The following is a 24,640-nucleotide window of genomic DNA, read 5'->3' as shown; positions in this document are numbered from 1 at the left end:
TGGTTTTTGTTTGATAACGACGACTTATAAGATGGTTTCTATACTGATTAGAGCTCTCAAGAACTGCCCTCAATGTTGTGCTTTGCCTCTGGTCACTTCCTGTCAGCACCTGTGTGTCCAATCAGACTCAAAGCTGATCGTTTGCTCTTACTCACATTGTTCCCTTTTTTCTAGATCCTTGCTTGTGTTGTTCTTACTCTCTGATGTACGTCGCTTTGGATAAAAGAGTCTGATAAGTGAATTGTAGAATTGTAGAATTATGCCTTTATTTGACAGGATTGTAAATTTAGATTCATTGTTTTGAATTAAGACTGCAGTACCCATTTGAAACAATAGGGGTCAGCGTTACATATTTTGCTCCTTAAACACAAGTTAGAAACATAATGTATTTATCATTATCAGTGCAGGGCTTTTACACTTCTACATAATTTGCTTCTGGATAGCAGAGTAAGAAACCAGTTGGAGACTAAAGAATGACAAGCCGGGAAGGAGCCGCAGGTCAGATTTGAACACGAGGCGCCCGCTCGAAGGACGATAGCCACCATACTTGGGGCATTACCTAACCACTAACCATCGGCGCCCCAAATTAAAACTTTTTAATATGTTTTTTATATCCGTGGATTATTATTTCAGACACCAGATACCTCGACGCCTGGAAACCAAAGACAAGTCATAATCCCAGGGTTGTGTTTGCCATGACACCTAACTCACACTGTTGCAGGGTAATAGTTTTAATCATCAGTTTCCTGTTCCGCTGCATTCCACACCTTTGACTGCTCTCCATCTCACAGTAACCAAAGCAGTCGAGCCACACTGTAAAAAAATACCTTTTCTTAAGAACTGCTCCCAGGTGAAAAAGAAAAGAAAAGGTAATTGTACATTCATATTCCTACTTTCATTAAAGCTACACTCATGCTTCACTTCAGTTTCTAAATAAATAGTTTATTTTACATCCCTTTATCCCTTTAACTTCATTGTGTTTGGAAGCTTTTAAAATTAAAACCATAGACTTTTTAAAAAGAAGGATGACTTTAAAGGGTTAACAGCACTTTGTGTGTCTTATAGCCGTGCAGGTGCACTCTTGGACCTTCGGTGGGCACCAAAGCGCGTCAATCCAAATTCCTACATATTGTTGCTCTAAGTGTCACAGAGGTCATTTTTAGAGTTAAATATGTACTTTTACGTTTTGTCTTACTTTTAAAGCTGTTTTAATGGTCTTAATCTCCAACCAGCCTTTCAGGAAGTAACTGACCAAAATGTCCTCATTCACCAAAAGTTCCTAATTTTTGGGTCCTCACTAAGACTTTTGGACGAGAACACACACACACACATACAGTGGAGAATAAGCACCAGGTCTGAGGTCTGTTCAGGATATGCGTAGTCCATGTTTATTTATTAGTTGACAGTCTGGGGTTAGTTTGCCGGCTACAGAACAGCGCACAATGCAACAAGCAGGTACATCAGCACACCTCAATATTGCAGTAACCCCTCCCTCATGCCCCCTCCCCCCTCTGTAAATATGCATGTGTGTGTTTGAATTTTGAACCCCACTTCTCCCCAGCTGCTTCCCCTCACCACTCACACACAGATACACACATTCACACGCACACACACCAAACAGCCGTCCTCCCGTGTCATCATGTCCCTCCTGTCATACTGATTCATTTCATTGTGTTAGTTACTGATCGTATCAAAATCACTGATGACAATACTGACTGCGTCGTCGTAACTGATATAAGCACTGTTGTTGTTTTATTGTTTTCATTTGCAGTATTATTATTTATAACTTTTTTTTTTGTCTTTTACTTGTTTTTATTTTAATTTCCCCCCAAAGTGTTTATATGTATAAAAGAAGGCTGAAACACAGACAGACAGACAGACAGACAGACAGACAAGACACACAGACAGGCAGGGCTGTACAGTCAGCATCAGGTGCAGAGAGGAAAGGAGTCGAGACCTGCGAGACGTTGAACAAGGCAACATGTTCAGGTTTGATTACAGACTGTAGATCGGATCAGAAGTGTTGTTGAAGTTTTGTATTTTGTCCATCACCTCCCTCCCATCATCCATTTTCAAAATATCCCTACATCCCTTGATTTTAACACAATATATTTTTTAAAAACATTTAATTTATTGATGTTTTTGTATCAAGCACAAAAACTTGAATGAGCTGATGCATCTCAGAAAGTAGAAAAAAATAATAATTATTAACTGCTCTACCTTAAAAACATTTACAGCCCAAGCACTGTAGCATCCTCTTCCAATCATTTCTGTAGTGTGAATGATTGACAGGGGTCGTGGCCCACCCCCTTGATTTGTCGATAATTTTGGGAACAATTTAATGTGTGACGCACGATGGTCAAATTATGTTTCGCTAATTGTTACGGATTCTTTAAGGAAAAAACAGATCAAAATACAAACTATTTTTGAACGCTTAGGAACACCTTCAGTGGGAACCAGCCAGCTTGAAACTACGGGCTACAGCTGCAGCCTTTCGATTTGTTGACAATAATAAGAACACAAAGGACTCCTCAGGCTTGTGTCTCCTGTTCCTCTCTGCTCCACAAACATTAAAAACAAAGTTCAGCTCTGGGTCCAAACACTGGGGAAGTCCCTGGTTAGTTTAACGTACCCTCTCTTGATTCGTCAGACAGTTTTGTCCGGCACATTGGGGCCACAAAAATAATAAACCCTCTGAGTATTGAGATTTATTTCCTGTCGAGGGCCGAGGACGACATCACCTCGCCTGAGTTCATTCAAACATCAGCGCCCAGTCAGGGCATATAAATGTTAACATTTATGACATGACTTAATAATCCATATTATCTGCTGCATCTCTAAAGCTCTATAAAGACACTGGTTGAGGGGGGAGGGGTGGATTCTTCTCACTATGATTCTAGTCTTCTCTAAATGTCTCTGGGCTACTAATCGAAACAAGAGGAAAACCTAAGAGGAGACGATGGCGTGTGTGTGTGTGTGTGTGTGTGTGTGTGTGTGTGTGGGTGGGGGGGGGGGGGGGTTGGGGGTATTATGATACAAAAGCTGCAGCAGAGGAACGCCACAGTACAAATTCCAACAGAGCAACAGATAATAAAAAAAATTACAATTTTGTTCATCTTATAAAAGAAGCAATGGAAATAAAAAATGACAATCTCAAGGTTCTATTTACATTCAGAGAACGATACGTCAGATTCTCTTTCTCCTCCTCCTCCTCCTCCTGGGGCGTTTCTGTCCTCCCTCCTCCCTCTCTCCTTCAGAGGGTCCCATATGGTTTTGCTACAGAGGACCTCCATGTCCATAAGCCTCCGCTTAATGCATGCATCAGTGTTCGTGTGTGTATGCATAGGAATGTCTTTCTGTCTGTTATCACTTTCTACGGTGGTACTGAAAGCTCAGAGGACTGCAAGATCAAACACATAACATAACACTGTTTCAGGGACTATAAACCTGTAACTATGAAATGGCTCCTACTGTCCAGTAATGCAAATTTGAGGAGCCACTTCACTTTTGGTAATTACTCTTGTACAATTCCCCTGAGGAACACCAGCTGCAGGTAAGTAATGAGCCATGCAATCAAAATGTTAAAACTATCAGATAAAAACATCATAGCTCAGATCAACTTTTCACTGTTTGTCATTGATTTGCAGCTTGTTTAACTTTTGCACCAGTTATATCTTAATGCATGTTTCCCCAAATTGATGAAGCAGTTTTCCTTTGAGCTTCTAGGTATCCAGTTTAGACGTGTTTGCAGCGCTATGAACATTCAGGGCCACCGTAACATCCTGATCCTGCTTTTTTTCCCCCTGCTGAGTAACAGGACTGATCTAAGGATGATGGGGTAGAAATGCGTTTGGGTAGAAATGTATGATTTGACAGATGGGATGCGCGAAAAAGAGGGAGGAGAGAAGGCTTAACTGGACACTCGTTTAAGGCAACAGATCTCCCATCACTGCAGGTTAAAAGGCAGCGACGGAGAGCACGGACAATCGCACGCACGCACACAAAGTGAAAGTCACTCTTTGAACTTAAAATGCAAAAAAACATTGACTGAATTATTTGTTAAATGCCTCCGAGGGGGGGGCATGCATCTTAGGTTTGACAGCCGCGCACACAACAATAAATAGACAAATCATTCCCAGACACATGCACACAAACACAAATAAATAGCTCGCTAACAGTGTAAACAAAGACACATCGTGGTGATGTTTGACAACAATGCACAAAAAGTGAAGAATATAACTGAAATGTTGACGTGTGTGTATAAAAAAACAACCAAATATGACTTATGATATAATATATAACTGATGTGTTAATGACATTTAAGTGTTTATACACGATGACACAATGTGGTTGTCAGACAAGATGGAAAGATTTCCCTTTTTCTTCATCACATCTTATCTTCCTCTCCTTGGCGTTGTTGCACCAGCTGTTTGTAAATCCAGCACTATACGTTGAATTTAGTAATTTATTAGACTGGGTTAAACTGGTCAAATGTCAGAGAAGTGTTGACTGGGAAAGCTTTTTGTCTGTGGCTGTGTCCAATCAGAAAGCAATCCAAAACGCAAAGTCAACTAAGCATCATGTCTAAGCAGAAACATTTATCGTTTCCAGCAGGAGATTTGTTGTTTTTTAATCGAAGCAGCGAGCAATTTGCCTGTTTGGTTATCGACTTTGCAGCCATTCCAGCCAACAGTAACATGGAGTACACCTTAAGAAGGAACTATTCCGAGTAGTTTAACCTGCTGTATTTAGAGATGCATCAAAATCGACTTGGGGAAAGTTGAAATTCTGACCACATCAAGTCTGGAGTTACAAACAGCTGGAGCAGCTGGCTCCTCCCTCTGTTTTTGTCTTACGGGAAGAGTGATGGTTTTGTGATCTGGTTTTGCATGTCTTCTTGCATGTTGTGTGTGTGTGTGTGTTTTTCAGTGTGTGTTTGTGTGTAAACTTGAAGTAGAAAAGGTAAGACATCCTGTAAACATCTGCACTGCATAAACCTGTGGAATGTACTGAGACAGTGTGTGTGTGTGTGTGTGTGTGTGTGTGTGTGTGTGTGTTGTTGCACTTTAACGTTACAGGCAGTGGAGTCAGGAGTGGTCTGTCCCTTTGTGTTGGTGCTGCAGGCGGGCAGTGTGTATGTATGTGTGTGTGGGTGTGTGTTTGTATTTTTATTATGTTGGTGTGTGTGTGTGTGTGTGTGTATCTAGCTGGGCCGGTTCAGGATGCTCGACATGGATGGAGCGATGGGTGGAGGAGGGACTGCGTTAACAGGGGAGGCGGGACCAGAGCTCTCGTTGCCGTGGGGAACGGGTCCCCGGCCGCTGTACTGGCCGATGAAGGAGCCGTCCTCGTTGAACTGGATGTCCACGCTGTCTCCGTATTCAGCCAGAGAGTCGTCACTGCCCAGTTTACTCTTGCCGCACAGAGACGGCTGGCTGTCCGAGCGCTTCTCGTCTGCATCACTGAAAGACGACAGAGACGGAAAAAAGACATCAGCTATACTTTAGGATTTATTTCGGGGGAGGGGCGGTTTGTGACTTTGTTGGAGTGAGAGAGTGGGGAATGAGCCACAGGTCACCCACCTCGAGGACTGCAGCTTATGTTCATGGGGTGCACAAATCACTCGGACACGGGGGCCCCAACTGGTTTGCTTCTTAATGCGATGAAGTTACCCACAGCTTTAACTACTTTTGTGGTAAATTTAGCTTTTAATAACTGTTTCATAGTTAATCAATGCATAATTCTGTAATTATCAAAGCTATAACTGTATTGCCATTAAACAGCAGAAATACTAAAGTAAGATCCTTTCAAAAGAGGCTTTACATTTGGACTTACAGTGATGCATGTGACACAAAATAACCTCACTCTGCCAGAAACTAAAGCTGACACAAAGCTGAATAAGATGGAGGTGGGGTGAATAAAAATAATTCCAAGGAGCTTTAGAGGACACATGTATTTCAAAGAATCACTAAAAGTCTTGAATAGAGTCGTTCTGAGATGTTATTAAACCGGTTAAAATGGCAAGATGCACAAACACACAAACAAACAGTTAAACTACTAATTTAGTTATATTTCATGACACACGATCTCAGTGCATGCATTGTTGACTTTTCTGACTTCCTCACCTCTCCAGAGATCTGCAGGCCGAGCATTGGCGCAAGAAAACAAAAAAAAGAGGATGAAAAAGGAGAACCGAGGAGGTGTTAGAGGCACAGCATCAAACGGAGCAGGCAGCAAAGACATTGTTGCAAAAACAGAAGTGAATTAGTAAAAAATGTGAATTAGAAGATTAGTTCCAGAATGAAGTTGTTAGTTGTTAATCAAGTTGAAGAGGTTAGAAACACTCAAGAAAAGTGCTTGATTAGAAAAATATGTGCGTTAATAAAATGGGAACTTGTGCGAACACTGATATTGTAAAAGTCAATCCCTGCAGGATTAAGCATCCTTCACTGTGATAGTTTTGGTCGTTAATGCCTTTTATCATGAAACGCCAGATTTTGAAAAGATGTTATGAAAGTTGTGATTGTTTTGTGGCAACTGTCAGGGGCAGCATTAGCTCAGTCCGTTGGGATTTGAGGTAAAGGTCCAGTCAGTGACCTTACTCTATGCTCAGACATTAAGGAAACATGCTATGTTGAAGTGCTGGCTTCTCTGACAACAATGCAGCAGCCAGTATGTCCTCCTTCTAACTTTAGATTCTGCTCCTGAATGCTCTGGATTTGTTTGGACCAGAGAAAGTAGGCGGTTTTAAGGCTACCCCCCACACGGCCGTTTTGGACGCCCCCCGGTTTGCCAGATATGAGGCACCAGTCCCTGTGCAGTCACCTCCACACTCTGACAACTCGACATAAATGCATGTTTGTGCTTTCAGGCCTTTGAATGTTTCAACATGTTTCAGAGTGAACAGAGTGAACAATCTGGATGAATAAAGTGTGTCAGATTAACAACTTGGACAAACATTCCAGAAAAGCCATCTATTAGCTCAGCAAGTTGTCTGTCCTTGGACATCACTACCGATCAGTTTTCATGTCCAGATGACAGATTTAACGTTTGAAAATAGTTGAAACTGAACTTAATTGTCATTAAAACCTCATCTGAAACTGTGTGTATGCATAAAAGAACCCCATAAAAAGACTCACCTGTACTCTCCGAAAGTCTCATCTTTCATTGGCCGAGCTTCAGAGTCTACTTCCTTGTCTTCTTTGTCCTTCACTGTAAAAAGAAAAAAAAACCAACCCTCATAATCAAACTGGTGATTAGAGACTTACCTGGTTCTTTAGTTTTGGATGTTCTGTTTGGTCCTACCTGCGTATTTGCCGCCCTTCCTGCGTTTGATGAGGCAGAGGATGAGCAGTATCAGCACCAGCAGCACGATGGCGCTGATGAGTCCAATCAGCCAACCCTGTGTGGCGAACCCACTGGTTATCTCTGAAGGTTCTGAGAGACGGAGAGACATCGTCAACAAAACGGGAAACTACAGAATGCAGCTGGACTCTTAAATCTGCTCACAATTTAGTCTTAAATCTGGTCTCTGTGACGTTTCTTTACTTAATCAACAAAATAACTTTATTGATTTTTAGGCAGATTTAGAGAAACTCCTGAGATGAACGTCAGAGATGATGATATTTCTCAGAAAGTGTCAGTCATACTGTGTAAACTGCTTAAAGGCAGGGTTGGTAATTCTCAAAAACTAGCATGATTTTGAAAGTAGCATTCCCTCAGTGCTCCGTCTGCACCCACCGCCTCCCCTCTGTGCTCCCTCTAAAGCCACGCCCCCTCACTTACATGCACGAGAAGTGGACCTCAGCTCATCTCTTGCATTGTGTAGAAACTTTGTTGTCTCATGTCTCATTCAGCGGTAAACTCACAGTTTAAACTCCTAAAGTCATCGGTGACGAGCTTTGAGTGTGAGCTAGAGCACGCAAGAGGTAGAGAGCGAGCAGGGAGACAGGGAGGCGTGTGATTGGTTCATCAGATTGGTACCTCGTGGCAGACATTAGTTTTTACAGACTTACAAACTGATACAGATGATGGATTTTCTTTGTTTCTTTTTCAGAGAACATGAGTTATTAATTTCTGTCAGGACCTAAAGACAATTTACACCAAAATCTGAAAAAGTGGATCTGGAGGAAAATTACCAACCCTGCCTAGTAAGTTTTTGGCAAATTCTGACAAGGTGCATTGTCTTTTCCAGCCTTCAGTCGTTATTTCAGAGTCAATCGTTTAGCAGACACTTTTATCCAAAGTGACAAACATCAGAGGGTAAGCATTGCGTTGCCTGTTTGTGCACACTTCCTCCACACTGTTACCTGGTCCTTTAGTGAACGTATCCTCTTCCCACTGCGTGATGTTTCCGTGCATGATTGCTAGCTTGTACTCAGTTCCTGGTTTGAGGCCACTCAGCGAATAGAAACCCTGCGTGGTGTTCACCACCTCTGACTCCTCCCAGAAATTCCTCTCACAGTCGACTGCAGCAAACACAAACACACAGACACACACACAGGAAAGTCTTAGATTACTGAAGTTGTAGTTGTGTAATATTCTGCACAACTAAACGATTCTCCACTCTCTTCTTCTCTTGCGCTTCTTTTTTTAACTTCCTTAATGTGCTCTAACAACATCTGCCCATCGCGCGTGTTGTTCAAAGTGTTTCCATCTCATGTAAGAGTCCTGACAGGCAGGTAACTTAAGGACATGTTCATTTAATTATTAATAACAACATCCTACATTCTCAATTTCCCCCCACATGCACTCTAACATGCATTAAAAACCCCTCTCTTACAGCGCTTCCTGCAGTAGCGGATGGTGAAGCCGTGGTTCCTGTCTCGCTCTCCGGGCACCCAGCTCAGGTTGAGCGACTTGTTACTGGAAACTATGGACACGTTGGATGGAGGCACTGAAATAAGAAGACAACAACAAGGTGAGCAAGCATACAAAGAATAATTACATTTGAAAATAAAAAACTCTTGGATCAAAACGCGGTGATTTCACCTCCATCGAGCTGGGTGGCGCCCCGCCGTGTGATGGGGGGCCCGTCTCCAGCGCTGGTGCGTGCGATCACATTGAAGGTGTAGTAGCTGCTGGGGTCCAGAGACTTTAACTCAATGTGAGTGACATTGGGATCGCTGATGATCTCCATCTGCAGCGTGCCGTCTCTGTTCTCCACCTCTGCACACCAAGCACAGAAAACAAGACGATCAGCAGATGTGGATTTTTCAATGTGCAGGGACCCAAAGACGCTTTACATGGTGGAGGAACAATAAGAATACAAACAACAAACAAAAACAAGACAGAGACGTAACAAGCCTTCACAAACCTAGGCTGCACCGGGCTTGGAAAGGGATAGGGGGAGAGATGGGATAAAATGCAGGAAGAGGGATAGGGAGCAAGGGGGTGGGGGGATGTGGAGTAAGAGATGAGATGAGATGAGATTCAACTTTATTGTCATTACACATATACAAGTATAGAGTAACGAAATGAGGTTTGGCATCTCACCAGAAGTGCAAATAAGCAGAAAGTGCAATAGTCTGTGCTATGTACAGTAATTACAAAATTTACAGATGTAGCCAGAAAAAGTGAATTATGAGGTAAATCTGGATGGCTGGATTAATGGGATGCAATAAATATAAATAAATGCTATAAATAAGTAATGCTACAAAATAAGTGTGTTCTTAGGATTATAATATACAGATTAAGATGCAGTGAGCATGCTATACTAATAATATACAGATTAAGATGCAGTGAGCATGCTATACTAATAATATACAGATTAAGATGCAGTGAGCATGCTATACTAATAATATACAGATTAAGATGCAGTGAGCATGCTATACTAATAATATACAGATTAAGATGCAGTGAGCATGTTATACAAGTTTACAGATAATTTAAAGAATATGAACATACTATAATACAATAATACAGATGGATGAGAGATGTGTGTGTGTGACCAGGAGGAGAGGTGGGGGGATGATGGGTGTGAGGTGATGTGGAGGGGAAAGGGGGGTCAGCAAGGTGCGGAGAGAGAGAGGGAGAGAGAGAGAGAGAGACAGAATACAGAGTTCGGGGTGTGAGGTGATATGGAGGGGAAAGTGGGGTCAGCAGGGTGCGGAGAGAGAGAGGGAGAGAGAAAGAGAGACAGAGTTCAGAGTTCGGGGGGTAGAGTTCAGTAGAGAAACAGCTCTGGGGAAAAAGCTGTTCCTCAGTCTGCTGGTTCTGGTCCGGAGGCTTCTGAAGCGCCTGCCGGAGGGCAGGAGGGTAAACAGTCTGTGGGCAGGGTGGGAGGAGTCTTTAAGGATGCCATGAGCTCGCCGCAGACAGCGTGTTCTTTGGACATCCTCAATGGCAGGAAGTGGACACCTTGTGATGCGCTGGGCGGTTTTTACCACCCGCTGTAGCGCCTTACGGTCTGCGACAGAGCAGTTTCCGTACCAGACTGAGACACTGCTGGTCAGGATGCTCTCGATCACACAGCGGTAGAAGTTCATCAGTACAGCTGAAGACAGGTGGTGTCTCTTCAGTGTCCTCAGGAAAAAGAGGCGTTGATGAGCCTTCTTAACCAGACTGGAGGTGTTAGTGGACCAGGAGAGGTCCTCTGTGATGTGGGTCCCCAGGAACTTGAAGCTGGAGACACGTTCAACAGCCATCCCGTTGATGTGAATGGGGTTGTGCGTGCTTCCTCTTTCTCTCCTGAAGTCCACGATGATCTCCTTCGTCTTGCTGGTGTTGAGGAGCAGGTTGTTGTCAGCACACCAGGCGGCCAGATGCTGTACCTCCTCCCTGTAGGCCGTGTCATCGTTGTTGCTGATGAGGCCAATCACCGCTGTATCGTCCACAAACTTGATGATGGTGTTGGATCCATGTACAGGTCTGCAGTCGTGGGTGAAGAGGGAGTAGAGGAATGGGCTCAGCACACAGCCCTGTGGTACGCCTGTGTTGAGTGTGATGGTGGTGGAGCAGGTGTGTCCTGACCTAACATACTGGGGTCTGTTGGTCAGAAAGTCCATTATCCAGTGACGGAGGGAGGAGTTGAAGCCCAGGTCTCCGAGTTTAGTGTTCAGCTTGGAGGGGATGACAGAGTTGAATGCTGAGCTAAAATCAGCAAACAGCATTCGTGCGTATGTGTTGTTATTGTCCAGATGAGTGAGCACAGAGTGCAGCGCAGTGGAGACTGCATCCTCTGTACTCCTATTGCTGCGGTAGGCAAACTGGAATGGGTCCAGTGTGGGTGGGAGGCAGTTTTTCAGGTGTGCTAGGACCAGTCGCTCAAAGCACTTCATTATGATGGGTGTGAGTGCCACAGGGCGGTAGTCGTTCAGGCCTGTCGGGCTGGAGTGTTTCGGCACTGGAACAATGGAGGTGGCTTTGAAGCATGCTGGCACAGCTGCTTGGGCGAGGGACAGGTTGAAGATGTCCGTAAAAACCCCAGTGAGCTGCTCCGCACATGCCCTAAGCACGCGCCCGGGGGTGCCGTCTGGACCAGCAGCCTTTCGAGCGTTGATCCGGCTCAGTGCAGCGTGGACGTCTGTGGAGGTGAGTGAGAGGGGCTGGTTGTCTGCAGGAGGTCTGTTCGTGGTCTGTGTCTCTCTGTTGTCTCTATCGAAACGAGCATAAAAGTGATTTAGCTCGTTCAGGAAGGAGACATCTGTGGTTATCGGGGTGGAGTTTCTGGGTTTATAGTCACTGATGGCCTGGATGCCCTGCCACATGCGTCTGGGGTCGGAGTTGGAGAAGTGTTCCTCTACCTTCAGCTTGTAGCAGTGCTTGGCCTTGATGATGCCCCTCCTCAGGTTTGCCCTGGATACGCTGTAGGCTAAGGATTTCTGCCACGGGGGTCAGAGAGTGATGACCGCAGTCGGGAGATTTCTTTTCATTCAGTGACAGAAGGAGGATTCTGTGACGGATTTGATGTTGGAGTGAAAAGAGAGATTGGAGTCGAGGTTGCCGACCTTGGAGGATGGGCGAATGGAAACCCAAGATTTTATGTTTTGTTAAATGGACTTGAGCTTGTATATTTCTTTTCTAGTCTTCTGACTACTCAAAGCTCTTTTACACCGCAGGTCACACCTACACATTCACACCCTGATGGTAGAGGCTGCTGAGTAGAAAGTCCATCAGAAGTAACCCATACCCATTCATACTCCGCCCACAAATCTGCAGGAGCAACTTGGGTGTTAAGGGTCTTGCCCAAGGACACATCGGACATGTGGCTGCAGGAGCTGGGGATCGAATCCCAGACCTTCCGATTGAGGGACAACCGACTCTACCACTGAGCCACAGCCTTCGTTTTATGCTGTTGTGAGATGTATTGCATGAAACAAATAAGACTTAGTGCAGACGGTAGCAGATGCAGAACGTACCCTGTTGATACTGCACCATGTATCCCTGCAGGGGGCCGTTGGTTTCCTCAGGACGGGTCCAGTAGAGAATCAGAGATCTCTCTGTTGGACTCTCAAACCGGAGTGAAGCAGGAGGACCGGGCGCTGCGCAGACAAACCGGGAACATGTGAGTGACAGTATCTTAAAAAATACAGGAAATATATTTATTTCTTTAGATCTCTTTTAAACCCACCTCCCTCCGGGGTGACGAAGTGGTGCGGAGTAGAGTTAGGCCCCTCCCCCTTGCTGTTCACGGCAGTCATGGTTAGCTCGTAGCGTGAAAACAGCCGCAGCCCCGACACTTCCTCTGACGTCTGCGTGCCGTGCACCTCCACCACCCTGCTCTCCACGTGCCGCTCCCTCAATCGCTCCTCTCTCTCCTCCTCGTGGTGAGGTTTACCGAGAGACCTCCGGCCCCGCCCCAGCTGGGGACCCAACCTCCTGATGTAGATCTGACATGGAGGCAGTACAGAACGTCATTAATCTGATTTTCTTTGCAGAAGTTGAAAACAACAAGAGGAGAAATGAATACAGCAACAGGCGATGACACAAAAATAGAAAACTAAACAACCTTCCTGAGTTCTTCTCACTGGATATCTCCATCTTGTGAAAGCGCAGGTTGTATATTTTTATCAACAAAGTCACATGTGACCTCTGATGACCCCCGGACAGGTAAATATCTTAGCGCTCATTCCCACAGAGTCTTCTCCTGCTCATGGATTTTGAGTGACTTACAACTCTTGCAGTCATTCCAGTTTCATAGAACCATGGTTACCTTAGTAACCTTTGATTTTTTTTTGTCTCTTACCTTGTATCCCCTCAGCCGCCCTCGGACGTTCTGGGCTTGGTTCCACTTCACTCTCACGGTGCTGTTCATCACCGTGGTGGAGACTCCGGTTGGTGCTTCTTTGGGCTCTGAGAGAGAAACAGACAGAAACAACAATAACCAGGTATTAGCAGGAGAAATCATGTCGAGCGAGTGGGAGTTGGGTGATGACGTGGCGTGGCGCTACTTTAACCGTCGCTGGAAAACAAACACCCAAATTCTTTAATTTGACTCTCCTCTCCTCTCCTCTCCTCTCCTCCTCTCCCCTTAAAAGATCTAAAGTGACCTACTGTCCTCTCCCGAGTGTCCTATGTCAGACTGCGGTGGCGGTCCCGCTCCCAGTGAGTTCACAGCCTGGACTTTGATCTCAAACGGCTCGTACGTCCCCGTGTCGTTTACATGGAATGGCGGCGAGACGGCGTAGCCATCTTCCCAATCTGCGCCCGGCTTTCCGGACTTCCATGACACCTTGTACTTGAAATCCGGACCGTAATGCAAGTGATTCTCCATCTCCTGCAGGTGCACAAACATGTCGTGTTTGGATTGAGTACAGAATGCATTGAGGAGAGAATATTTACATTAAGAAACATCCAGACTGAAGTACTCACGTCCCACGATATGGTCAGAGTCTTTGCGTCCGTGGACTCACTGCGCACATTTTCCGGGTTTGTGCCAGGAACTGGAGGAGGTAAACAGAGCGGGAGAGAGGATTAGTAAAGACAGGAAACAGCTTTACAGAGAAGACAGCAAGACAGAACATGACAAGTATTTAATTACTAATAAGGACAACAATTCTACAATTCACTTAGCAGACGCTTTTATCCAAAGTGACGTACATCAGAGAGTAAGAACAACACAAACAAGGATCTAGAAAAAAGGGAACAATGTCAGTAAGAGCAAACGATCAGCTTTGAGTCTGATTGGACACACAGGTGCTGACAGGAAGTGACCAGAGGCAAAGCACAACATTGAGGGCAGTTCTTGAGAGCTCTAATCAGTATAGAAACCATCTTATAAGTCATCGTTATCAAACAAAAACCATCGTCATTATCATCATCATCATCATCATCATAATATGGAGACCATCATCATTAAGTTAGTAGGTATTCATGAAAGAGCTGGGTCTTTAGCTTTTTCTTAAAGGTGCAGAGGGACTCTGCAGATCACATGGAGTTTGGAAGTTCATTCCACCACCGGGGGGCGACAGAGGAGAAGAGTCTAGTCAGAGACTTAGGACCCTGTTGTGAAGGTTGGATCAGACGCCTTTCATTGGCAGAGCGTAGTGGGGGGGGGGAGTGTAGACTCTAATAGAATCCTGCAGTCGAGGTAACTTTAAGAATTCCCCCGTCACTTCATCACTCACCAGCCGGCGGTGTGCTGTGTTTCTCCGACGGTAGGCTGTGTACGCTGCTCCCGAGCTGGTTGACGGCGATGACTCTGAAGCGGTAGGTGCAGAACGGGTGCAGTGTCAGCTGACGGTGGTTGAAGTCTCCGGGAACAATCTCCAACCTCTCCCACTTCCACTTTCCTGCCTCCAAGTGCTGCTCCTCCCGCGCCTCCACAATGAACTCTGAAAGACACAAACGATGTTAAAGGTCATCTGTCAACAAACAAACCCCCCAACAATGAGCAAAGTCCATCCTCTCTCTGTCATCTGCCTGCTCCACTTTTCAGAAAATGTGTGCTCAAACAGGCCGTTTGGAGATTTTCCCTTTATGACATCACAAAGGGCAGTAGCCCCTCCCCCATTTACATATTTAAAGGTTCAGACACAGAAACAGCCTGTTCTGAGCAGCGCTGAAATAGAGGGGTTTATAGAAGACATGTATGTGTGTGAACGTTTATGTGTGTGTGTGTGTGTGTGTGTGTGTGTGTGTGTGTGTGTGTGTGTGTGTGTGTGTGTGTGTATGTGTGTGTATGTGTGTGTGCATGTGTTAGTACCTATGATGGGGCTGTTGTGTGAGCTTCCTGGGATCCAGCTCAGAGTGAGGCTGTAGTCTTCAACGTCAGACAGAGTCAGATCTTTCGGAGGGTCCGGCGGTGCTGAGGGTCACACATTAAAAACCGTGAGCGTCACACTTTAACGCATACACACAAACCACATGTCTCATTAAAGCACACACACGCATGATGACGTACCTACTACCGTGATGGAGCCGCTGGCCTTCACGCTGTCCAGGTCCGTGCTGACCTCACAGGTGTACTGTGCGTTGTCGCCTGGTTGGACGTTTGTCACTCTCAGGGTGCCGTTTTCAAACACAGTGTGCCTAAAAATAACACAATCAGTTCTTATTGTTACAGTTTGTGTCATTAAGTTTGTTAAGGTCATTTTTTTTATTCTGCATTCTTTTCACTTCGTGTGTGTGTGAGTGTGTGTTTCTACTTGTCATCAGGCGACGACTCGAGCAGCTCGTGTCCGTGTTTCCTCCAGCTGATCTTGTATTCGAGGTTAGGATCTCTGTAGAAGCCGCAGTCCAGCAGGGCGCTGGTTCCCCTGAGCGTGCGCACGTCCTGCGGGCTCGTCAGAATCAATGTTTGATCTGACGGGAACAAAAAAGGTCAAATTAGTGTTTTTGTGGTTTAATCGCGCACACCTTCGTCTGTGACAGAAACGTCTCGCCACGGGCATCTTTTTTTTTTATGTCCGCTAACAGCTAACTGTTAGCGTGTGCAGATGCTTCCTCCGCTCATTCATTGGTGCTGAGAGCTGAAATATTGAATAGATATGAGCTGGAGCAGTGACTTTCTGTTTTTCTGTTTTTCTATTTTCAATTTTTCTATTTGTTTTTTTCTAGTCTGATGGTCTTGGTTAATCTGTTCCCATTAATTTTGTTGTTGTTTTGTCTAAAAACTTAATTTGTTTTGGCCAACAAGTCCAACATCACACACTGATTAATAAAAACATTTTTATTTTTCTGTGAATAATACACAAAAATAAGAAGGTGTAGGAGCAGAAACATTTTTAACTTCTTCCTATCCCTTTTGAACATGAACTATATTATTTGAGTTTTTTATTTGTTGCTATGGAGCCAGTTTGCTTTTCCTTTTAATTTTGTATCAATAAATTGACTAAAAAAATAAAAATAAAAATAAAAATAAATAAATGTGTGTGTGTGGGACTCACTGTACACTTCCAGGTGAGCAGTGATGGAGATGTTGGTGTGTTTGACGTGGCAGCGGTACGATCGGCTGTCTTCTTTGACGGCGTTGGAGAGCTTGACCGTCCCGTTGGTCAGCGGGGAGAAACGAGCGTAAGACAGCAGAGGGATCTCGTCCTCGTCCTCCCTACAGAGATGACACACACACACATAGACACACACTTACTGACCCACACACACAGACACTTACTGACAGCTCTTCAGTCTTTATTCCAACATTACACACTCACATCTCAGCAGCAGTTAAAGGCTGTAACTCAAATTAATGGAGGAGAGTTTCAAATGAGATGAATAAAAGACGAGCGGAGAGAGAGAAGAGATGAATGGTTTGTGGGCAAAGTGGGCAAGTACCCAGGGCCCTGTCCTAAGATTTGTATTTTTATATACAAATATTATTTTAAGAGAGTAAAAACGTTTAAAAAAAAAAAAAAAAAAGGAAAGGACAGCATCGACACATCGAAGTGCTCTGGCTTTGCTACGGAATGTACCATGTAGATAAAACCACCAGAGGGCGCTGCTCCGCTTGAAATGAACCACTGGAGCTTTTTAACTCATGTTTGAAGTTTCTGCAATTTAAAGAAAACTTTTTGGCAATGAAAATAAAACAAAAAAGAACAACGTAGCGATAAAACAAGAGGACATGGAGAATTAAATAGAAACATAGAAGAAAATAGAAGACTGCCAAAAACTAAACAAAATGTTTTTTTACATCATCTTATTCTTCCCCCTTCCTTTCCTTCATTCCTTTCTTTCCTTCATTCCTTTCTTTCTTTCTTTGCTCCCTCCTTTCCTTTTTTCCTTCCTTCCTTCCTTCCTTCCTTCCCTCCTTCCCTATTAATATCTTCACTAGTTTCATTTCCACTCTGTTGTTGCTTCATTTCAACTATTTTTAATTCGTTCCTTCCTTTTTAACCCTTGTCTCCTCTCCTCTCCTCCTCCCCTCCCCTCTCCCATCCCCTCCTCTCCTCTCCTCTCCTCTCCTCTCCTCTTCCATCCCCTCCCCTCCCCTCCTCTCCTCTCCTCTCCACCCTTTCCCCTCCTCTCCACCCTTTCCCCTCCTCTCCACCCTCTCCTCTCCTCTCCCCTCCTCTCCTCTCCTCTCCTCTCCTCTCCCCTCCCCTCCTCTCCTCTCCTCTCCTCTCCTCTCCCCTCCTCTCCTCTCCTCCTCTCCTCTCCTCTCCCCTCCTCTCCTCTCCAATCCTCCTGTTGTTGGGTTTGGTGGGCGCCAAATTTCCGCAGGGGCTCTTGAACATTTGACCCTGAGTGTGCTCAGAAGGCGCCCTATGAGACCCTCTCACCATGTGACTTGTGGCGGCGGGGAGCCGAAGAATTCACAATGCATCATGACGTCTCCGCCCTCGGTGACTCTGTACACGACTCCATCGGAGGACAGGATCTGAGGAGCCAGCTCTGACACACACACACACACACACACACACACACACACACACACACAGACACAGACACACACACACACACACACACACACACACACAGACACACACACACACACACGCACACACACACAGCGTTCATGATCATGTTGGTGTTAAAAGAAGATGACATCCTGAGGGAGGAGGAGCTTAACTCACCGACGACGTAGAGGTAGGTGTTGAGGAGGATGGAGCCGTGTTTGTTGGCGGCCTCGCACTGATACACAGCTGTGTCCGCGTACACCACATCCCTCAGGATCAACACGCCGCCCGACACACTGCGGCGAGGCTCTTCATCCACCTCTACACGGGGAGGGAGGGAGGGAGAGAAAGGAGGTGAAGAGGGCGAGTTTGTCAAACAGAAACTTTCTTTACAAGCCGAACACAAAGAAATGTTTGAACGAGAAGCTGCCGACCAACGAGGAGAAACAGCTGCTGCAGACATCAGCTGTTTCTCCTTTCTCTTTCTTCTGCTTTCCTTCTTCTTTCTTCTCTTTCTTCTACTTTCATTTCTTGCCTCCTTCCTTCCTTCCTTCCTTTAACTACTTGCTCTTCTGGCTCTAACATGTTCCCTTTTCATATTTCCTCTGTGTTTATGTTCATCTTTTCCTCTCCTCTCTTTGTTTGTCCCTGTCTTTCCTCCTTGTGCTCTGATTTCCCCTTCCTTCCCTCCCTCCTTCTTTCCTCCCTCCCTCCCTCCTTCCTTTCCTTCTTTCTTTGCTCCCTCCTTTCCATCTTTCCTTCCTTCCATCCTTCCTTCCTTCCCTCCTTCCCTATTAATATCTTCACTAGTTTCATTTCCACTCTCTTGTTGCTTCATTTCACCTTTTTTTTAAATTTGTTCCTTCCTTTTTTACACCCTCCAAATAAACCATATTTTCTTTCTTCCTCCCTTCTTTTGATCTCTCTTACTTCCTGTTTCCTTCTTACTACGTCAACCCTCCTCTCCTCTCCTCTCCTCTCCTTCTCTCCTCTCCTCTCCTCTCCTCTCCTCTCCGTTTCCGTTTCCGGTTTCCGGTTTCCGGTGAGTGTGAGTGTGAGTGTGAGTGACGGTGGTGGTGTTGCGAGTGGCGCGGAGATTGAATTGTTTGCTATCCTTTCTACTGTTTTCAAAGTGCACGATCAGGTCAGTTTGTTTTCATATTTGTATTGAGTGTTGTTGGCTGTGTAAGACAGATCGTTGGAGGGGTTGGAGGGAGGAATGGCGTCTGCTGAGACGCCACCTCCGACTCTCCGACAGGGAGTTCGGATAGTCCCTCCGAACGGTACTGTCACCGTGGAGGAGGTTCTGTTAGCTGCAGGTGAACAGGTAGGCCATGATAAACTCTTGTATGCATCCCGAATGAACAAGGCTGTGGTTGTTTTTCTGAAGAGTGAGCCTCTTGTGTATCAGCTGATTGAGAGTGGTGTGTTCATTAGGGATTTGTTTGTGCAGGTTTCCCCGTTGTCGGTTCCCTCTACGCGGATCACCGTATCCGGTGTTCCGCCGTTTATTTCTAACAACTTGTTAGAGAACGAACTCCGCAGGTTTGGGAAGTTTGCGAGTGGTTTCAAAACTGTGAGTCTAGGGTGTAAAGATCCCAAACTGAAACATGTTCAATCTTTGCGGCGTCAGGTGTTCATGTTTTTGGATTCGCCCACACAGACTCTGGAGGTTTCCTTTCGAGTGAAACACGGTGACGCTTCTTATATGGTGTATGCGAGCTCGGGACAACTGAAGTGTTTTGAGTGTGGTGATGTGGGACACAAACGTTTTGCGTGTCCGCACAGACAGCAGGAGGCGGCTAGTGCTGCCGCTGACGCGGGCAGCTCTGTTAGTGTGGCGCATGTGGCGGGGGCCGCGTCCGCGTCCGCGCTTGGGGCGGAGGCCGCGTCCGCGTCCGCGCTTGGGGCGGGGGCCGCGTCCGCGCTTGGGGCGGAGGCCGCGTCCGCGCCCGTGCCTGGGGCGGAGGCCGCGTCCGCGTCCGCGTCCGTGCCTGGGACGGGGGCCGCGTTCGTGCCCGTGCCTGGGGCGGGGGCCGCGTCCGCGTCCGCGCCTGCGCCTGCGGCAGAGGCCGCGTCCGCGCCTGCGCCTTGTGCTGAGGCCGTGGCTGAGGTAGAAGTGGCTTCGACCAGCTCTCAGGCTACAGAAAAATCACAGACTGTAGATAATGATAAAATTGAAGATTCCACAAGTTCTGCAGTTGTAGATGTTTCATTGAAGGAAGGTAAGACAGTGTGTTGTAGCCAGGCATCATGTGAAGGAGAGGACATGGATGAAGATTATGAGTCAGACAATGCATCCATTGCTGATTTGCCAAATAGTGGCTCTGGTCTTTATTCTTTAGAGTCAATCAATCAATTTATGGATGAAACGTACAACAAATCAGTAAAAATCAGTGACTACTTTAGTGATACTGAAAAGTTCATAAAGTCAGTCAGCATACTGAAAAGACAGGTTGGGTTTGACCTCCTGGACGCGAAAAAAACGGTTCCGTCTTAAAAAGCACATCACCGCACTGAGGAAAGTTGGACGTAAGAGTGTGAAGAAGACAAAGAAATGATCATGCATCACAAGGTGTTTTTCTTCTTCTACTGCTCCCTGTTTGTGTCTACTTATCTGTTCTTTCTCTCTGATCTTTCTATGAGGAGTCTTAAGATAGGATCTCTTAACATTAATGGTGGGAGGGACAGACAGAAAAGGGGCCTTATCTCTGAGATCTCAACTCAGAAAAACATTGATATCTTGTTTTTACAAGAGACTCATACCACACCATCAGATGAGACAGATTGGGGTTTATGGTGGGAGGGCTCTAACTACCTTAGCCATGGCACCAACCTTAGTGCAGGAGTAGCCATTTTGTTTAGAGCATCTGCAAATGTAAAGATCGTCTCTTGTGCTGAAATTGTAAAGGGAAGGCTTTTAATTGTAAGAGCAGAAATAGAGGACACTGTTTTCTGCTTCACTAATATTTATGCTCCAAATAATGGAGCTGAAAGGGTAGCTTTCTATACCCGCCTCCAAAAGGAGTTACTGATCTATAATCAGGATCAGATCATTCTTGGTGGTGATTTTAACTGCACACTTGATTTCACCGTGGATAGAATAGGAGAGGAGCCACATCCACATTCATCCCAGACTTTAAACACTGTCATCTCTCACCTGGATTTGTTGGACACATTTAGAGTGAAACATCCACAATCCAGACAGTATACATGGGTCAGGGTTAACAGTAACAGGGTGTGTGCAGCTAGACTGGACAGGGTTTACATCTCCAGAACTCTCAACCCCAGATTAATTCATTGTAATATTCTGCCTGTCGGCTTCACTGATCACCATTTTGTTAGTGTGGATCTGATTATTTCACCAGGTGAAAGGGCTAAGTCCTTCTGGCATTTTAATAACAAGCTTCTACTGGACAATGTTTTCTGTAAAAACTTTGGGTGTTTTTGGGATCAGTGGCAATTAAGAAAAGTTGAGTTTGATTCTTTGAAGCTTTGGTGGGAGGTTGGTAAAGCTCAGATTCGTGTTTTTTGTCAGCAGTACACGTCACACTCTTCTGCTAGATTAAAAACAGTCATTAAAAATCTTGAGGACAACATTAAGAACCTTGAGGAGGGGTTAAATGGGAGTGTGGATCCCACCGCTGGTACCCTGCTGAAGGAGAAACGTATGGAGTTGAGCTCTTTCCTGCAGGAGAGGGTGAAGGGAGCTCTTGTGCGGAGTCGTTTCCTTCAACTCAAAGACATGGATGCCCCAACGTCTTTCTTTTTCAATCTTGAGAGATCTGTGGCTCAAAAAAAGCTGCTGACTTGTCTGAAACTGCCAGGAGGTCGAATAACAGCTGATCCAAAGGAAATGAGCAGTCACGCCATGCAGTTCTATAAGGATCTGTTTGGAGCAGAGAGTTGCAGCCAGGAGTGTCGCAGGGAGCTCCTGGAGGGTCTCCCTCAGCTCAGTGTGGAGGAGAGGTCTCTTCTGGAAGGGGAGCTGTCTCTGGAGGAGCTCACTGCTGCTGTCACTCAGATGGCAACAGGAAGAGCACCTGGAATAGATGGGTTGTCCACAGACTTTTTTAAGAGGTTCTGGAATATTCTTGGGTCTGACCTGCATAGTGTTTTAATGGAGTGTTGCAGGACCGGGTCTCTTCCTGGTTCTTGTAAGAGAGCAGTTCTTTCCTTGCTCCCCAAGAAAGGTGACCTGGCATTGTTAAAAAACTGGAGGCCGGTTGCTTTGCTTTGTGCGGACTACAAGATCCTCTCCAGAGCTTTATCGAACAGACTAAAGGACGTTCTGGGAAGTGTGGTCCATAAAGACCAGAGTTACTGTGTTCCAGACCGGACAATCATGGATAATGTTTTTCTTATCAGAGATGTCATTGATGTGTGTAAAATCTATAATCTAAATGTTGGCATTGTGTCTCTGGATCAAGAGAAGGCGTTTGACAGGGTGGATCACTCGTATTTGTTTTCTGCACTGAGGTCTTTTGGTTTTGGGGATGGTTTTGTGTCATTAGTTGGTTTGTTGTATCAGGATGCACAGTGTTTGGTGAAGATGGGGGCGGGGTTGAGTCGGCCAATCCCTGTACGGCGAGGGATCAGACAAGGTTGTCCCATCTCCGGCCAGCTGTACAGCTTGGCTATTGAGCCCTTGCTGTGCAGGTTGAGGGACCGGCTCAGCGGGCTTTCTTTGCCCGCGGCCTGTAGCATTGAATGTCCCCCTACAATTTCTGCCTATGCTGATGATGTAAACATCTTCATCTCCAATCAGGGGGACGTTCGGTGTCTGCGGGACACCCTGTCCCTGTATGAAAGGGCAACAGCTGCACGGGTGAACTGGGAAAAAAGTGGTGCCTTATTGGTGGGAGAGTGGAGGGACCAGGCAGTGCCCAGTCTGCCGGGTGGACTTGAGTGGGGGAGGGAGGGGTTGAAGGTGTTGGGGGTTTATTTGGGTACCGAGGGCTTTAAAAGTAAAAACTGGGAGGGAGTTAGGGAGAAAGTGTGCGCTCGGTTGTCTAAATGGAAATGGTTGCTACCCCAGTTGTCGTATAGGGGAAGAGTTCTGGTGGTCAATAACTTGGTTGCCTCGACTCTCTGGCACAGACTTGTGGCTTTGACACCTCCAAGAGGGCTGGTGGAGGACATTCAAAGGGCCATCCTGGACTTCTTCTGGTCAGGCAAACACTGGGTCCAGGCGGCAGTCCTCTACCTGCCGGTGGCTGAAGGGGGACATGGACTTATAGACATTCAGTCAAAAATTGCCTCATTCAGACTCCAGACTGCACAGAGACTCCTTTTCACTTGTGGTCCCAGCTGGATGGACATCGCTCGACTGCTGCTGAGGAGAGCTGGACGGCTGGGGTACACTAAGCAGCTCTTTCTGTTAAAGCTTGAGGAGGTGGATCTCACTGGATTAACATCCTTTTATATGTCTGTAATGCAGGCATGGAAAATGTACACATTCAAAAGGGAAAAAACTGAGAGTCTGGGAATGTGGATCTTTGAGGAACCGTTATTTTTTAATGATTTTATAAGGACTCCAACTTTGCAGTCAGCCAGTCTCCGGGCCAGTTTCAGAGAGGCAGGCTGCACAAAACTGGGTCACCTGGTAAGACTGACCCTGGACGCCCTCAAAGAAAGGACCAATATCACCTCCAGCCGGGTGGTTGAAAGAGTGGTGGAGGAAGTCTTTGCTGCACTTCCAGTAAAACTTGTGACATTTCTAAACATTGAGAATCTGTGTGAGCAGTGGAGTGAAGAGGGCGAATACAGCTTCCCATCTTTGTCTGTTACCCCAGATGTCGGGGAGTGGCAGGAAAGAGGAGGTGGACTGCTGTCCTTTAGTACTCCTGTTCTGGGAAAGTTCCAGGATGCAGGGAAAAAGGCACTCTATCAGTCCTGTGTTAAGGTCCTACATCTTCGTGGTCTGTCGGGAGTGAAAGAGTCGAGGTGGATCGAGTTTTTTGGCCCGGAGGTTTCCCCGAAAGGCAGCTGGCGGTCCCTGTACAAGCTGCCTGTTGAGAAGAGAACAGCAGATCTCCAGTGGAGGGTTGTGCATGGGGTTATAGCCACGAACAGATACAGAGCGCACATTGATCCAGGGGTGGGAGAGGAGTGTTTGTTTTGTTCACTAACTGAAACTTTGTCTCATCTGTTTGTTGAGTGTCCCAGGCTCTCACTCTTGTTTGTCCTTATGAAAAGCTTGTTTGAAGCTCTCGGGGAGGATTTCTCTTATGCAGTGTTTGTTTTTGGGCCAAAGTATTCTGCAAAGAAAAAGACTGTACATACACTGATGAACTTTTTATCTGGCTCGGCTAAGTTGGCCATTTGGCTTACACGCAAGAACCGAGCTCAGGGTACTGGCTGTGTGGAACCGGTGCTGGTTCTGGAGGGACTTTTGAAGGCCAGACTAAAGGTAGAATTTGCCTATTATCAAATGATGGACAATGTGCAAGACTTTAATAGTGTATGGGCTGTGGAAGAAGCTTTGTGCTCTGTGGGTGGGGATGGAGAGCTGATTATTCATTTTTGATGCAGTAAATGTTGTTTTTGTTGATGTTGTGATTTTTGTTGCACTTGTTTTGTTTTATGTTTTATTTTTTATTTATTTATTTATTTCCTTCTCTTGATCTGAGTGATGATGTGACAGTGTTATAATTTTCTCCTGGTAGTGGTAAAATAAAAGGTATTTTGAAAACCAAACCTCTCCTCTCCCCTCCCGTCCCCTCCTTTCCTCTCTCCTCTCCTCTCCCCTCCTCTCCTCTCCTCTCCTCTCCTCTCCTCTACCCTCCTCTACCCTCCTCTCCTCTCCTCTCCTCTCCTCTCCCCTCCTCCCCTCTCCTCTACCCTCCTCTCCTCTCCTCTCC

General features: G+C 45.9%; 1 protein-coding gene across 1 annotated transcript in view; it reads right to left on the bottom strand.

The window, feature by feature from the left end:
- Positions 1-1,361: 1,361 nt before the first annotated feature.
- Positions 1,362-24,640, bottom strand: part of LOC110000313 (neural cell adhesion molecule L1.1) — a 54,845-nt gene continuing 31,566 nt past the window's right edge. Inside the window, 19 exon segments of the mRNA XM_065961743.1 lie at positions 1,362-5,462; positions 6,126-6,137; positions 7,140-7,212; positions 7,306-7,437; positions 8,310-8,468; positions 8,783-8,896; positions 8,992-9,168; positions 12,360-12,482; positions 12,572-12,830; positions 13,187-13,293; positions 13,495-13,717; positions 13,813-13,883; positions 14,568-14,774; positions 15,146-15,247; positions 15,344-15,471; positions 15,588-15,744; positions 16,329-16,489; positions 17,661-17,772; positions 17,955-18,098. Of these exon segments, the coding sequence (XP_065817815.1) occupies positions 5,204-5,462; positions 6,126-6,137; positions 7,140-7,212; positions 7,306-7,437; positions 8,310-8,468; positions 8,783-8,896; positions 8,992-9,168; positions 12,360-12,482; positions 12,572-12,830; positions 13,187-13,293; positions 13,495-13,717; positions 13,813-13,883; positions 14,568-14,774; positions 15,146-15,247; positions 15,344-15,471; positions 15,588-15,744; positions 16,329-16,489; positions 17,661-17,772; positions 17,955-18,098 (2,720 nt within the window). The 3' untranslated portion in view covers positions 1,362-5,203.

Source organism: Labrus bergylta, chromosome 12 (genome assembly GCF_963930695.1).
Source record: "Labrus bergylta chromosome 12, fLabBer1.1, whole genome shotgun sequence".
Taxonomy (NCBI): Eukaryota; Metazoa; Chordata; class Actinopteri; order Labriformes; family Labridae; genus Labrus; species Labrus bergylta.
The sequence above is the reverse complement of the archived record's forward strand: the minus strand, read 5'-3'. Positions and strand labels throughout refer to the sequence as shown.